General features: G+C 42.8%; 1 protein-coding gene across 2 annotated transcripts in view; it reads left to right on the top strand.

The window, feature by feature from the left end:
* UNC13C (unc-13 homolog C) overlaps positions 1 to 16,540 on the top strand; it is a 404,743-nt gene that overhangs the window by 331,442 nt on the left and 56,761 nt on the right. For both annotated transcript variants that reach the window (XM_024198093.1, XM_024198092.1), the window contains 2 exons: positions 6,731 to 6,819; positions 9,793 to 9,942. In XM_024198093.1, the coding sequence (XP_024053861.1) occupies positions 6,731 to 6,819; positions 9,793 to 9,942 (239 nt within the window). The remainder of the gene's footprint in view (positions 1 to 6,730; positions 6,820 to 9,792; positions 9,943 to 16,540) is intronic.

Raw genomic sequence — 16,540 nt, 5'->3', positions numbered from 1 at the left:
GGGGGGGCGGCCGGAGGCTTTTTTGCCTTGGGCGGCAAAAAAGCCAGAGCCGGCCCTGGCTGTAGTCTGTCCACACTGACAGCTGTCAACACACTGGCCACATTAGCAGCTCTTGCAACGGCCACAGAGAGCAGTGCATTGTGTAGCTATCCCAGCATGCAAGTGGCTGCAACGTTCTTTTCAAATGAGGGTCTTGGGGTGGAGTGTGACGGAGTATGTTGTGTGTATGTGGAGGGAGAGAGAGTGGGTTTTTGGGGGACTGAGAGCATGACAGAATACTGTCTTGTAAGTTCAGACAGCAGCAGACATCCCCCTCCCCCCACACCTCTCTCTCTCACACACAGCATTCCACAGTAATGGTTGCTTTGTCTCGGAGCAGATAAGCATGCCGGCTGTCAAACTGAGCTTTCAAAGGGCATATCCAAGAATGGCCACTTGACTTAAGGGGATTATGGGAGGTTTCTGGATGCTGATCAGAGCGCAGTAATGCAGCACCTCGTTCACACTGACACTGGGGCGCTCCAGCGGGGGTGCATCAAATATTATTCTACTCACCGAGGTGGAGTACCAGGAGCGCTCTAGCCGTGGAGTCAGAGCGATCTACGTGCCTTGCTAGTGTGGATAGGTAGTGAGCTAGTGCGCCCGGGGCTCCTTTAATGTGCTGTAACTCGCAAGTGTAGCCAAGCCCAAAGTTACTCCAGAGATTACTTTGGCCCTTGAAATCAATCATTTGATGGCAGTTGAAGTATTCGCTATTCTGAAAGTGTAGGAGTCCATCTTCTTAAAATGTTAGTACAAGTAACATTAGCACAAGAAAAGCTTGCATGGGTTTTATAAAACCCTTCTATCTGTCTGTGTTCTTATCCCGCACTCCTCCCTGTAGTATCTTAGCGCCTATGTCTGGGCATTTATGTGGTCATCCACAACAACAGTGTGTATGGGCAAAGAAGTTGCCTGATTGGTTACTGTTCTATTAGGAGACAGTGTGGCCTAGTGTATAGAACACTGGACTAGGACTAAGGAGACTTGGGTTCTATTCCTGGCTCTGCCGCTCCACTCCTGTTATCTTGGGTAGTTGCTTCATCTCTCTATGCCTCTGTTTCCCTATCTGTAAAATGAGGCTGAGACACCTCCTTTGTGAAGTGCTCTGACACTGACTGATGAAAAGCGCTCTGTGTGAACTAGGTATTATTATTATTACATTGCGTACAGTGTCCTGTAATACCAAACCAGCACAAGCCTTGCGGTTTGTCAGTGCCATGAATTGAGAACACCCTGGCTTTGCTACAGTACATTCCCCAGATAAAAACTTTCCTAAAAAACAGCAAATGTTATATACCACACATCAGTACAACTTGTTGAAAGTACTGGCAAAATAATAAACCTTTTATAAGTACAAAAATTCTCTTGTAAGATTGTTGTGATTTTATATTGTCAGTATTGTGCCACTGTCTCAAAATTTAGTCACATTGTGGACTTGAGTGTTTTAGAACAGTTAAGGAAATGACAGTAAATCACTGTAATTGCTTCCCATTTCCACTGAACGTTGTTATTTAAGTTACTTTGGTTTTTTAGTAATGCAACGTGTGCTTTGCATGTTAACAAACAAATGAATTGACATAGCCATAAAAGATAAATGATCTGATGCACTGATATACTTGGGGCCGCTGTACACCAGTCCCCCAGTACAAAACTTCCTGAAAGCCATCTTAGCCAGCCACTGGATCAGCCCTGTGCATAGGAGGATTCTTTGAAAGTGTGGAGCCATAGGGTATGTCTACAAAGTAAAGAAAGACCCGTGTCTGACCCGTGCCAGCTAACTCGGGCTCACTGGGCTTGGGTTGTGGGGCTGTTTCACTGCTTTGTAGACTGCCGGGCTCAGACTGGAGGCTAAATTCTGGGACTCATCCCACAGGGTTCTAGAGCCCAGGCTCCAGCCCAAGCCTGGAAGCCTAAACAGCAATGAAACAGCTTCACAGCCCAAGGCCCGCGAGCCCAAGTCAACTGGCACAGGCCAGCCACGGGTTTTTCTTTACTGTGTAGACAAACCCATAGAGGCTGCTCGGCCACACCCACCCAGTGAACACAACAGTAAGCATGGGTGGGGTAAATGCAGCATGACTGCTGTCTGAGGGCCGCTCTAATTTATGTTGGGGACCTGGCTGGCATTCAAAGAGCCCGAGATAAAGTGAGTGAAAAGTGCACATCTTGACTACAGCCCAGAGTATTGTTTTGTCCCATGAAGTATTCACTGTTATTAAACCAAAATAATTTGATGGTACCTCCACATTTTGTAATCCTACAATCCTGAGCTCATTGGATTGCCTATAAATGTATAACGTATATCCAACCAAGGAATGTAACTCTTTATATTCCACTCCTTTGAATGGCATTGCACTGATAAGCATGGCTTATGAGGATGCAGAAAGCTGGATTTTCTATCCGTGGACCTCCAGTTTTGCATTCACAAACTTTTTCTTGCACTTTGAAAGCGCAAACATTTGCTAAGAATTTTAAAACTTGCACACACTCTTTAAATATTCTAAGATTGGTACAGAATCAAAAGTTAGCATTTGCACCAGCAAAACCATTTTAGCCAAGCAGTGTCCTATTCCAGATAAATTGAGTAAGTGCATTACATTTATTGGTCTGTAATGATTGGTTATCATAACAACCACTCATTCAAACTAATTGCATTAGGCTTTTTGGTCTTAGCTGCAAAGAGCGGGATAAGATGGTTTTCTAACTTTTTTGTTTGCATGCCAGGGCTCTGGCAAGTATATCCTGTTCCATATAAAATATACCACATTCAATGTGAATGCTCATATGTACAATTTAATGTTTGCTATATGTCACAGGGGTCGGCAAGCTTCGGCATGCAGCCCATTAGAGTCATCCACTGGCGGGCCACAAGACATTTTGTTTACGTTGACCCCGTCCGCAGGCATGGTCCCCCACAGCTCCCAGTGGCCGCGGTTCGCCGTTCCCGGCTAACGGGAGCTGTGGGAAGCGGTGTGGGCCACAGGGACATGCTGGCTGCCACTTCCCACAGCTCCCATTGGCTGGGTGAATATTCAAGTACAAGTGCTTAAAATCTTTTTTCCATGGGTATAGATACATCACTCAAATGTTCACAAAAAGTAAAAACAAATGGGATGCAATGCCTTAATCAAGTTCATTTCTAGATATTGAGCAACTAGTCACAGAAAATTCTTTGTATTACTCAGCCAACTCTAATACTGATTCCCAGTATGAATTATTCAATGAGATTAGGTTTCAGAGTGGTAGCCATGTTAGTCTGTATCAGCAAAAACAACGAGGAGTACTTGTGGCACCTTAGAGACTAACGGATTTATTTAGGCATAAGCTTTCATGGGCTAAAAACCACTTCATCAGATGCATGGAGTGGAAAATACAGTAGGCAAGTATATATACACAGTACATGAATAGATGGGAGTTGCCTTACCAAGTGGGGGGGGGGGGTCAGTGCTAACGAGACAATTCAATTAAAGTGGAAGTGGGCTATTCTCAACAGTAGAATACCAAGCGAGGAAAATTCACTTGATGATGTGCTGGATTGACAGATTGACAGAGCCAGAAGGGTACCCAGAAGTCACCTACTACAGGACAGGCCCAACAAAGAAAGTAACAGCACGCCACTAGCCGTCACCTTCAGCCCCCAACTAAAACCTCTCCAGCGCATCATCAAGGATCTACAACCTTTGCTGAAGGACAATCCCTCACTCTCACAAACCTTGGGACACAGGCCAGTCCTCGCTTACAGACAGCCCCCCAACCTGAAGCAAATACTCACCAGCAACTACACACCACACAACAAAAACACTCACCCAGGAACCTATCCTTGCAACAAACCCCATTGCCAACTCTGTCCGCATATCTATTCAAGGGACACCATCATAGGACCTAGCCACATCAGCCATACTCTCAGGGGCTTGTTCACCTGCACATCTACCAATGTGATATATGCCATCATGTGCCAGCAATGCCCCTCTGCCATGTACCTTTGGCCAAACCGGACAGTCTCTACGCAAAAGAATAAATGGACACAAATCAGACATCAAGAATTATAACGTTCAAAAACTGGTCGGAGAACACTTCAATCTCCCTGGACACTCAATAACAAACTTAAAAGTGGCAATTCTTCAACAAAAAAACTTCAAAAACAGACTCCAACAAGAAACTGCAGAACTAGAATTAATTTGCAAACTGGACACCATCAAATTAGACCTGAATAAAGACCAAGAGTGGATGGGTCACTACAAAAACTAATTTCCCCCTACTGTTACTCACACCCTCTTGTCAACTGTTTGAAATGGGCCACCCTGATTACATTGGCCTCACCACTACAAAAGTGATTTTTCCTCCCTTGGTATTCTACTATTGAGAATAGCCCACTTCCACTTTAATTGAATTGTCTCATTAGCACTGACCCCCCACTTGGTAAGGCAACTCCCATCTTTTCATGTACTGTGTATATATCCCTGCCTACTGTATTTTCATAGAATCATAAAATATTAGGGTTGGAAAAGACCTCAGGAGGTCATCTAGTCCAATCCCCTGCTCAAAGCAGGATTACTCCATGCATCTGATGACGTGGGTTTTAGCCCACAAAAGCTTATGCCTAAATAGATTTGTTAGTCTCTAAGGTGCCACAAGTACTCCTCGTTGTATTTTCAATGAGATTAGTTTGTTTTTCCCAGCTATACTTACTAAGGAAAAAGATCATTAAGGAAGAAGTTTGCACTGTCAGTAAAACCATGTTTTACTGTAGGAAAAACACCTCTCTGAACTGTCCAGTGGTAAATATCAGAGCAACATTAATGAGTTTCTCAGATTAAAAAATTTGGTCCAAGCCATAAGGTTTGAGTCCAAGCTTCCTCGTCCAGCCTTTTGGTTCAGCCTATTACAGAGGGAGGACCAACTGCAAAGTTTGGATCTGGGTCCACTTGAACTTCTCCAAGCTTCAGAGGTGTTTGCTTCTAGGGTTTTGGTTTGAGCTCACAAATTTCTTTGTTGTTTACATTCCCTTGCCTGTATTATCAAATTGATAATGTGTATGCATTTCTTAACTTTAAGCACATAAGTAGTCCCATGGAGGCCCTACTCCATGGGACTAACTGGTGTTCATAGTTAAGTACAGACTTTGCTGGACTGTGGCCTATATAGTAACCCCACTCTTTCATTATATCAGATTTTTGTTAAAAAAAAATTATCTCTGATTTTATGTGCTTGTAAAAAATAAATATAGATATAATATCATGACTGATTGTCTTTGAGGCACCCGTTCACTGTAAGAAGAGGTTGGGTGGTCTTTTGGTTAACATAGTACTAGGAGTCAGCAAATCTGGGTTGTCTGTGCTTTGTCACTGCTGTCCTGTGTGACCTTGGTTAAGTCACCTATCTGCACTGTTCCAAGGTTCTCCACCTCTAAAATGCAGATAATAATGCTTACCTATTTTACAAAAGTGTTCTGAAGCACTCAGGAACTAGAGTAATGAACCCGTTCATAAATAAAACAAAAAAAAGTACAAATACAGACAAGCATGATTATGTATTTCCTCCAAATGCAAAATTTCCTTTGAAATCAGTGGGACTTCTGCATATGGAATTACTGCAGGATTGGGTGCAATATGTGACAATTATCATTAAAGACTATTCAATTACATTTGAATGTAGATTAACCAAAGAAGAGGAAGTCAGTTATTAATTCATATTAAAATGAACTATGCTGACATTCTTTTAATCAGTCGTATCCTATGATGGTCACAAACTATTTTTTTCTAAATTGCAAGATTTGAGGAGACAAAAATCTAGATGGTTTTTTTAATTTCAAGGTATTATTTAAAATGATTTTTGATAGAGATTTGAAAAAGAATGCATTACAGATAAAATGTATGTGCATGGATCACTAGCCCTGTACCTGAGAGGAGATGTAAATGTAAAATTAATTCTCTCCTGCTCCCTCATTTCCCGCTAAGGTGAGAAAGAACCTGTATTAAAGATACAAGAGCACTTTTTCCTGATTCCTCCACAGAATTTTATTGCACTGTGCTTGAGAGAAAGCTATTTTGGGCCAATGTGTGTCTTTAGTGGCTTTAAGGAATACAATGAAGGAATAAAGGTTAATAGATTCCCCTCCCTCTTGTCCTATAAGTAGAAGCAGCAGGGGTGGTCCTCAAGCCATCGTCCTCATAGCCAGATGTTCTAGTACAAGCTGCATTAGTGGAAACACTGTGGAAACACCTTCAATGTACATTTTAAAAATGACACCTACAAAAGAGTAATATGTACAAAAAAAAGCCAGTTGGTTATTAAAACAAGCACCCTCGACCTTTTCATACATGATCCTCTTGTTATCGCTAGCATATACCACCTTTGCTGAGGTGATTTCTGAAATTCTAAAAATCTTGTGAACTGTTAACACCTTCTGTATCAATCCCATAGTACCATTAATGATACTCTTTTGTTTTCTTGTAAGGTAATTCTTTCTTATTTCATTTGAACAATTTATTCTGCATTGTTAGTGCTACACTAATTGGACATTAAGGCTAATTGAACATTTCCTATTCTAGTTGGTGTTTCCATATTTGTTTTCTAGTAGTGTAGTATAATGAATGTATGTAATGCCTAATCCATTAATTGTAACAGAGAAATAGACTGCATGTGAGAAGAATGCAGAAAAATAACATTACTCATAATCTCTTTCCAGCTGGATCCTGACGCTAGTGTTGTTCTCAAAGAACTTCAGGTGAAACTCAGTAGCGTACTGGATGAGCTCAGCATTGCCTATGGCGCAAGGTAATAAACGTACTTAAAGAATTTGTGCTACAGTGATGGCAACCATTAAAAATTCTCCATTGTGCCTCAAACCAGGCAGATGTGCATAGCCAAAAGCCAATCCATTGACTAGATTGGGTGAGTGTATGTCTTTTCACGTACAGCTTGCTCCAGTGTAGCAAGATCCACTGCATGAATATGTGTGTATCTCTGACTGGCTGGCTGTACGTTTTGGAAAATACAGCACTATCCTCACCTCCAAAGGACACTGAAACTAGTGTGTGGGCATGAATGGGTTATAGTGACACAGCTGGAAATTTTACTTTCTGCTTTTGGAAGATAAAAATGGCTCGATTTGTTCTTAACTAATACAATGTTCAACCTCTCTTTTACTGTGTGTGTGTTTTGATTTCCTGAGACTGACAGCTTTGTCCAGTAGCCTGCCCCACTCAGGTAGCCTGTCTGAATTTACCCTTCTTCAAATGGTCACTGTGAAGCCCTCTTGAGTCATTTGCTCTGCCAGTGTCTGGTCTGCTGGAATCAGCTAGTGAGCCTTACTCTTGAATCAGTGTGTATGTCGCTGGCCAGAATGCGGTTTGCACCGTACCAGCAACATATCTGAGTCTTGCTATTGGAAGCAAAAACCATAGGACTGTTTTTGCCTTTGCTTGAAAAGGAATATAAGAGAGAGTGATTGTTCAGGGAATCTGCAACCGTGGGAGGCAGGTGAAAGTTTTAGTTGCTCAGTAACAGTTAATGCCATATTCATACAATCTGTGCAAATTGTTTTCCTTTTCAGTGTGTGGCTTCATTAACTCTGGAAAAGGATGGTTTGAATAAATACAATTGAGGAAGAGTCATGGCTGCCTCAGATCATTAATAGGCTGAGACAACCCAAATAATAGGGAAAATTAAGTGACTTAGTAAGAAGGGGAAATGTCAGCCAAGAATTAAATGGTGGATAATACCTGTACTAGCTCCCTGTGGTCTCTTCTCTCCCTGTCTTAAAAGGTCACTGTTAACTAGATGAAGCACTGTGTTTGATTTTTCCTAAAATTGGTATAATCTTCTGGGTGAAATAGTTTTTTAATTTAAAGAAAATATCTACCACTTCGTTAAGATAAGAATGAGTGGTCATAGGGGCCTATATTTTTCACTCTTCTGCAGAAAAGCCAGTCATCCAACAGCTCTCATTCCCATTGCCAAAGTTGGTCAAAATGTCCCCAATCTGGCTTTGTGCGTTTCTCATGTGCTTTCTTCTCCCTTAAATTTGTCCATAGTTTGTGCCTGTGACACCCTCTAACCAAAAATCAGCACATGGGTACCCAGATAGCTTCATAGCCTTACTCTGAAGAAAACCAAGTAAAACTTCTCTAGGAGGCCTTCTGCCACTTCTGATTCTTATCTCATTCTTTTAGAGGCTGCCCATGTGGCCATGCTGAGTTAATAAGTGTGGCAGCAGTTTGCTCAGGATGGAGTTGTCTATAGCACCAAGCAGCGAACATTGCCTCAACTAATTGTGGTTGAACAAGATGCAGCAGTTTGGGTACTAGAGTAGACCCACTGCCTGCATAATCTGAATGAGAAAAGAGGTGGCTTTAAGAGCAGCACTGGCAGCCAGAAGAATTCTGAGGATGAACTGGGAAAGCAACTGTGCCATGCATTGGTTTTTGGGCTCCCCTTTATTCATTTCAAAGTTGGTTTCTGAGTAGGTGTCAGTGGAAAAGCCTTCTGTCTTCTTGGCAATCAGATGTGTTCATGTGGTTTTTTGTGTTGGGTTTTTGTGGTGAAGCACAATAGCTGGGAGTTTTCAGTCTGTTTTCACTTAGCTTGTTTGTTCTTTTACTAATTGTTTTTTGTAGATTCTTTAGCTACAGGCTTATCTATTCAATTTGTCTATGAATGCATTTAGAATTGATTATCACATTTATTGCCCCTGTGGTACTTGTGGTACTTTTACTTCTCTTGTGGTACTTTTACTTCTCAGATGCTTCTGAATACTCAGTTTTGCACTGTTTAAATGTACCAATCTATGTCCTCACTATGGCCATACTGCCCCTGTGTCACTCCTAGATTTTCTGTCAGGCAGATGCTGCTATATCGGAAGAGAATTGAACCTCTAGAAAAACAAGAAATGAACTAAATCAGTAAACTCACTTTGTGGGGAATTGAGAACAACTTCCACTCCCACACTTGTAAACAGAACTAATTTATACAGACCTATCAGTCCCCCATCTCCTCTAGTTTTTCAGCTGTGTGGAAATCAGTTCTTCAGAATAGAAAATCTGTTCCCACTTTTGAATTTAAAATGCCAAATATTCCCATAAAATGCATCTGGCATAAAGGTTTATGAAGCAGTCCAAATATTTTTACTCTCTTAACTAGGTACAAAGTAGTAAACAAAACTTTGCTGTGTTGGCACATGAGTCATGACAAGAAAAAGTCCAGTTTAGCCAACTAGGAAAAATTGGTAGAAGTCTTGTTATTTTCTATCTTCAAGGAGGATATTGACACCAAATGAATATAAAATTTACCAAAAAGAGAGAATATTTGCTAACACCCCCTTTAAAAATACATGTAAATAGAACTTATGTCTGTAATCCCCTCATACCAAAACTAAAAGCAGGAATAATTGTGCTGGCTAACGCTGATGTCTATCTTAACAGCCAGTCATACCTCAGTAAAGTCTCTGATTCACCTTCTTATTGTGTAATTCCTATCAGAAAATAGTTACTAGGACTCCTGTAGGGATAGGGACAATGTAAAAGGAAAACAAAACACAAACGTCAATGGTAAGTATATTATTTGGCCTTATACGAACTATAACTCTTCAGAAATGGTTATTTTCAGTTTCTAAATCATACAGTGCCTTAAGCTTGTGGGTTTCATATCTGCTCACAAATGATTTTGTGTTCATCGATGAAGTTGATGGAGTAGAATCTAAATAGTCATCTTCAGTCGTATAATTCCTCCACTCTCTTTTTTTCTCTTTAGTTTCCAGCTTGTTATTGAGGAGTGTGTGAGACAGATGAGCTTTGAGCTAAATCAGATGAGAGGAAATGGAAACGTATCGGCCAATAAGAACAATGCAGCTATCGATGCTGAGATTGTGCTGCGACCTCTCATGGATTTTCTGGACAAAATGTAAGTGAGGAGTAAAAAAGGAGTAATTTTAAATTGCTGGATGCCAAGGAATTTTATTTTAAAAATTACTAAAAATATTAGGTCCTATTTAGCATATCATGGATAAGCTAAAAAGTTTATAGTTGGGCGAAGTAAGCAATCTAAATCTTCTGAAATCGGTTACTTATAAAAAGCCATTTAAGGAGCTATTTTAAATCAGGACAATTGACCAATATTAAGAATCTTAATCCATTGAAATCCCACTATTTCTTTGTTTACCAGTGTTTACTCCCTGTCTCCTTTCCAGGAATACATAGTCTAACCCAGGGGTCGGCAACCTTCGGCACGTGTCCCATCAGGGTAATCTGCTGTCGGGGCACAAGACTTTTTATTTACATTGACCGTCTGCAGGCATGGTCCCCTGAACCTCTCTGTGGCCATAGTTCGTCGTTCCTGGCCAATGGGACCAGTGGGTAGCGGCGGCCAGCACGTCCCTGCGGCCCACGCCGCTTCCCGCAGCTCCCATTGGCCGGGAACAGTGAACCGCGGCCCCTGGGAGCTGCAGGGGGCCGTGCCTGCAGGTGGTCAACATAAACAAAATGTCTTGCGGCCCACCAGTGGATTACCTTGATGGGCCGTGTGCCGAAGGTTGCCGACCCCTGGTCTAACCATTTGGTGATTAACAGGAGAATCTGTTTGTCCTAAATTACAACTGCATTTCCATTTCTCAACAAAATTATTATAAGATTTTTTAATTTTAATCCCTTGGTAATGTTTTAGTTAACTTTCTCTCACCAATACATGTTGAAGTATTGGGGAGGTTTTTCCTGGGTTGGTTTCCTCTTGAGTCTTCTCCGTTCTTTTTTCATCTGTCAGTAGCAGCTTGCTTGTATAGATGGGCAGGATGTGTTGTGGAGGGCATGCTGTTTAAGCAGGATAGCTGGGTGAGGGAAGGATAGGGGGGCTCACTTCAGAGTTTTTTAATATCCTTCTTCCTGTTTCTAGGGAATTTTATGAAAACACACCTCTTTCAGACTTGCATAGATTCAAAGTTGGTTGCTCTCATTCTTTCATTGACTCCATGCCCTGGGGGGTTGGCTTAGGTGACACCTTCAGCTCCTGAACATGCAGTCTGCCTAATGAACATGCAACACTATAATTGCCTTTGTTTTTGTATTGTTTTTTTGTGGGGAGAAAGCATCAGATAATTTTTAACGTTAATTTAAACTTTCTTTTTATTTAGTCCATTATGTGAGATAGTCATTCAATTTTATTGGCATTTGACAGGAAATGAAATTCTGATTTCAGAAATTCTGAACACTTCTTTTCATTATAGTTATAATTGAGTGTACTTAAATCTAAATTTAAACTTAAAAGTTTTTAGTTCTCAAATCAGTCTTTTCAAGATTCAGGAATTCTTATTGTGTTTAGTCTAAATAGTTATTAAAGAAGTTGTTTATTCTTCATAACAACTTTTGGAGAGATGATGATTCTTGTCTTCCTGAATTGGTTGAGGGAGTTGTTTGATCATGCCAATTTAATTAGTTCCCCATTATTAGAAATATTCTATACTGAAATGGCTTTTTGTATTAGTAATTAGTTTAGCAAGGTCCTTAGATTTCAGGTTGGTATATAAAGCATTTTACCATTGACAATGATATTAGGAATTATATTAGGAGCTTTGCATTTAACTAACATAGTTGAAAGTCTGCATTTCACAAAGGTGTTTGTCATTTCAACATTTAAAAAAAGTTTAAAACATTTCCAACTACACACATTTTTCTCTAAAGTTTTAAGGACACAAGTGGAGGTTTTTCTTTGAAAAAATGGGGTATAGCCTACTTTACCACTTAGATCTATTGCTCTGAAACACAACCCCCTACATTCCTTTTCACAATCAGGTCTTTTCCTAAAACATGAATCTTTTACATGGTTTGTTTTCTTGATGTGAGGATTTGTACCAAACTGGTATTTTATATAATGGGACGTGTCCTGGTTTAGATAAGACACTTTTGCTGAACCAGCATGTCGATCTTTAATATGTGCTCATGGTTAATGCCTGGCTTTGAGGGCAATAATTGTGAAATATTGCTCAACGGATGGAAAGGTTTTCTGGTGTTATGACTGTAATGCGCAAAGGCTAATTCAAAGGATTAATTCATAATTGATTTTCTTCTTCGAGTGATAGTCCCAACTGTATTCCACTGTGGGTTACACATGTGCACCATGTGCCTGGAGCCAGAGATTTTGAAAGTAGTGTCCGCTGGTCTGCGCATGCATCCTGGCTCATCTTGTGCCTCTGACCGAGGGAACAAAGGTGGGGTGGATCGACCGTCTCTTCCATTTCCTTCTCACCACCACATGGTACTGGTTGGAACCTTCAGTGTCTGCGGCTTGGGCTTTGCCCTACAAAATAAGAATTATCTAGTTTGTAAACAGTTTTAACAGTTAGAATTTTATAGTTCTTCAGTGTTTAGATTATTCTCCTGGGGGGACCTCCTCCCCCATGCAACCCATTCAGGTACCGGACTATGCCGAAGACTCTGGGCTTCAAACTCTACGCTTCCTGTGTGCAGTCCTTCTCGGTCAGCAACAACCACCAGTGCTGCCTGTACTACCTTGTGGAAGCTCACAATGCAGCAAGGTGCAATATCTGCCAATCATTCCCCAGCTGTGCACGAGAAGGGTGGGAACTTCATCTCTGCAAATACCTCATGGAGAAAGCCATGAGACCCCAGTCAGACCCAAGCCAGGGAACTACCCCATACATCACCCTAATTCAGCAAGGAGCGTGCCTCCTGCTGCAAGCTCCGACTGTAGTGTGGGAGAATCTACCCCTCACAGGCGGGATCTCATCAAGAAGCCAGGAAGCACTCTCATTAGCATGTGACTAAGTCTTCTTCTAAATCCACTTCAAAGAAGTCTGATTCATCTCTAAGTAAGCCCATCACCTTGGCTCATGAGGACTTAGTATGTCCTAGGTCCCAGAGGCATTATAAGAAAGCCCATAAGCATTGGGCTGCATCAGTACCAGACCACATTCCTTTGGTACGATCACCCTCGGCACCTCCGGAACCCCGGGATCCATTGGCACCAATGAAATCTGATCACTGTTAACTTCGGGCATCTCCCTCATCGCCGGCTTTGGTGACTCGGAACAAGTGGAAGGTCCTCTCACTGAGGAGGTCTGAATCCGTTGCCACCCCACATGACATTTTTGCTTTCCTGGATCTGGAATCCCCTCCTTCTACAGGAAGAAAACTCCACCAAGGGAGTTGACTGCTGGAAGGAGTTTATCACCTATCCCATAGGTGGAATACATCTCCCCTCCAGTGGCACCAGGTGTACCACCGCTGGAATTGGAATCAGCCTTCTCTGCATCCAGAGATTCCAAACCACCTGAGGAACCTTTCTTCTCTTATCTTACCTATCCTCCACCACCCAAAAGATCTGGGCTTGTTTAAAACTAACTTCTGCCTTGTCTAACTCTGAGCTGCTGGTACCCCATGCCATAGGGGCCCCATGACCACCTACAGACCCCCTTCTACTGGCCATATTGGGGGGGTTGGGATCAGTACCCCCCTGCAGAGTTGATCGATTTGCCAGGGAGTCACCCCTTGTCTCCTCTGTAAGGGGATGCTCAGATCTGCCACCAGAGCTGACAGAGGAAGAGGAGGAACATTATGCTCTGGATCCAGCAGTTCCACTGTTACCAGTAAGACTACCATCTTCATCTTCAGAGGATGCAGTAACTCCTGTTCTCCCCACACACCCCAAATGACTTCAGGCAGTTCTCGGACCTTTTTCACAGAGTTGCTGGAGAACTTCAGATTCCTCTTGAAGAGGTCCATGACTCCCAGAACAAATTCTTAGATATCCTCCACACATCCGGATCCAGCAGAATATCTCTCCCCACTAATGAAGTCATACTGGAGCAAGATAGGACAGTTTGGCACACCCCTGCCACCTGCACTCATACCCCCAAAAGGGCAAAGAAAGTTATGTGCCAGCCAAAGGAGCAGAATTTTTGTTTTCTCACCACGCTCCCAACTCACTGGTGATCCACACCACTTCTGAAAGTGCTAGACAGCAATATCCCCGGTCTACTCCCACTGACAAAGAAGGCAAATGCCTGGATCTGCTGGGGAGAAAGGTCTTCTCATCATCCAGCCTCCAGTTCAGAATAGCCAATTACCAGGCACTAATGGCTAAATATGATTTCCTGAACTATGCCAAGTTTACTGACAGCATTCTACAGCTAGACAGAGCTTGTTTCCAAGCTCTGATAGATGAAGGCAAACTGATAGCCAAGACTGCTCTCCAGAAGCTGCAGTCAGTGGTGCTGATATCATCTAGAGCTATGGCTACTGCCGTCATCATGCTCAGGGAGTCATGGCTCCATGCATCAGGGCTCCCTAGAGAGGTCCAGATTACCATTGAGGACCTCCCCTTTGAATCACACCTCTTCAACCAGAAGATGGACAAGTCCCTATATGCCCTGAAGGACCCTAGGGCTACCCTGCACTCATTGGGAATAACTGCTGATCATTCAGATCTAAACATATGGCTCAGCAGTTTTCCCATCAAAGACTCTGTGAACTACCACATAAGAGACAAAGAGTTCAAAAATCCTGCTTCCTCACACACACTGCAACAGGCTCTGCATCCCAACCTCAACCTCTGGCTTGACATTATTTTTGATGGGAGCTTGAGAACCACAAAACATTAAGCACAACACTCCCAAGCCCCACACACCATTTGGGAGTCATCTAGTACTCTTTTTCAACACTTGGAATGCAATAACAACAGACACGTGAATGCTGAACGTCATCCACTCTGGGTATATGATAGAGTTTGCATCCCTACCTCCTCCAAAATACCCTCCCCGTCCCTCTTCAGGGGCTACTCTCACAAGAGTATTCTCAAACAAGAGTTGAACTACTTGTTGCAGTGAGGAGCGATAGAACATGTCCTTCCTCAATACCAAGGGAGAGGGCTTTACTCAACTTACTTCCTAGTACCCAAAAAGAAGGGCAGTTGGAGACCAATCCCGACTTCTGCCAGCTCAACCACTTCATTCACAAACTCAGTTTTCGCATGGTCTCGTTGGCCTCTATAATCCTATCTTTAGAAAAGGGCATGTGGTTCATGGCTCTCAATATGAAGGATGCCTACTTTCACATAGACATTCATCCCGCTCACAGACGATTCCTTGGATTCATGGTGGGCGCCGAACATTTTCAGTACAGAGTACTCCCCTTTGGAATAGAGAGTCTTTACCAAGATATTCTCAGTAGTAGCAGCCCATGTCAGATGTTGTGGGCTCATTGTCTTTCCCTATCTCAATGACTGGCTCCTTGTTGCCAAATCCCGCCAGCATGCCTATGCATCAACTTCCATGATGCTACACCTTCTCTCCGCACTGGGAGTCAGTGTAAATGCCAAAAAATCTGTTCTCACCCCCCCTCCCCAATAATCTCTGGACTTCATCAGGGCAACCTTGAATTCTATCACCGCAAGAGTGTACCTGCCCAAGGACGGATTCCAGACCATGAATAATGTCATAGCTCGCATCACAAGCAACCCTCAAGTACTGTTCAAGATATGTCTGTCTCTCCTAGGTCATACGGCCTCATGCACTTATGCCAACCTTTAAATGTGGCTGCAGTCAGTATACTCCCCAAACCACCATTCCATGAACCCCATGGTACAGTTTCGGCCAAGGTAGAGTCTTCCCTACTATGGTGGACAAATCCTCGTTAGGTATGCATGGGCATCCCCTTTTCTCTCCAACCCTCTCTGGTCAAGACCATTATTACAGATGCATCCCTATTAGGTTGGGGAGCCCATATTAACAGCCACACAGCACAAAGTTCCTGGATATCTTGAGGGTCCAGAATGCACATCAATATCCTGGAGTTATGAGCAGTTCGGAAGGTATGCGAGTCCTTTTTTCCCTTCATCCACACTCACTGTGTCCTTATAACATCAGATAATGTTACGACTACTGTATCTTCTACACCAACAAGCAGGGAAGAGCGAGATCTGCCTCCTTGTGTGCAGGAGTCAGCCTCTGGAACTGGTGTATCAGCAATCAAATCATCCTATCAGCAGTCTACCTTCTGGGAAAGCAAAATGTGCTTGCAGACTCCCTCAGCACACATTTTTCAGTCAACCACAAGTGGGAGCTCGGTTACTGGACAATATTTTCACTCTATGGGGGAACCCCAACAAGGGATCTGTTCACTTCTCATGCAAACAGAAATGCACCACATATTGCTCCAGAAGAGCCCTCGGTCATCACTCCCAGGGTGATGCTCTGCCTCCTCCTTAGTTGGACCAGCTCAACTATGCCTTCCCTCTGCTACCGCTCCTGCCACAAGTTCTATGCAAAATCCGTCAGGACAGAGCACGGGTCATCCTGATTGCCCCCTTCTGGGCCAGAGAGTTTTAGTTTCCCAACCTCCTACACGGGCATCCTGACCACCAATCATCCTCCCAACATTTCCCAAGCTCCTGACCCTGTGCAACAGCAAGATCAAGCACCCTGATCTGCATCCACTCCATCTCAGAGTTTGGTATTTGGATGGGCATCATCCTTAGAACGTTCATGCTCCAT

Source organism: Terrapene carolina, unplaced genomic scaffold, assembly GCF_002925995.2.
Source record: "Terrapene carolina triunguis isolate 2854851 unplaced genomic scaffold, T_m_triunguis-2.0 Scaffold67, whole genome shotgun sequence".
Taxonomy (NCBI): Eukaryota; Metazoa; Chordata; order Testudines; family Emydidae; genus Terrapene; species Terrapene triunguis.
This window is presented reverse-complemented; position numbering and strand designations above follow the sequence as displayed.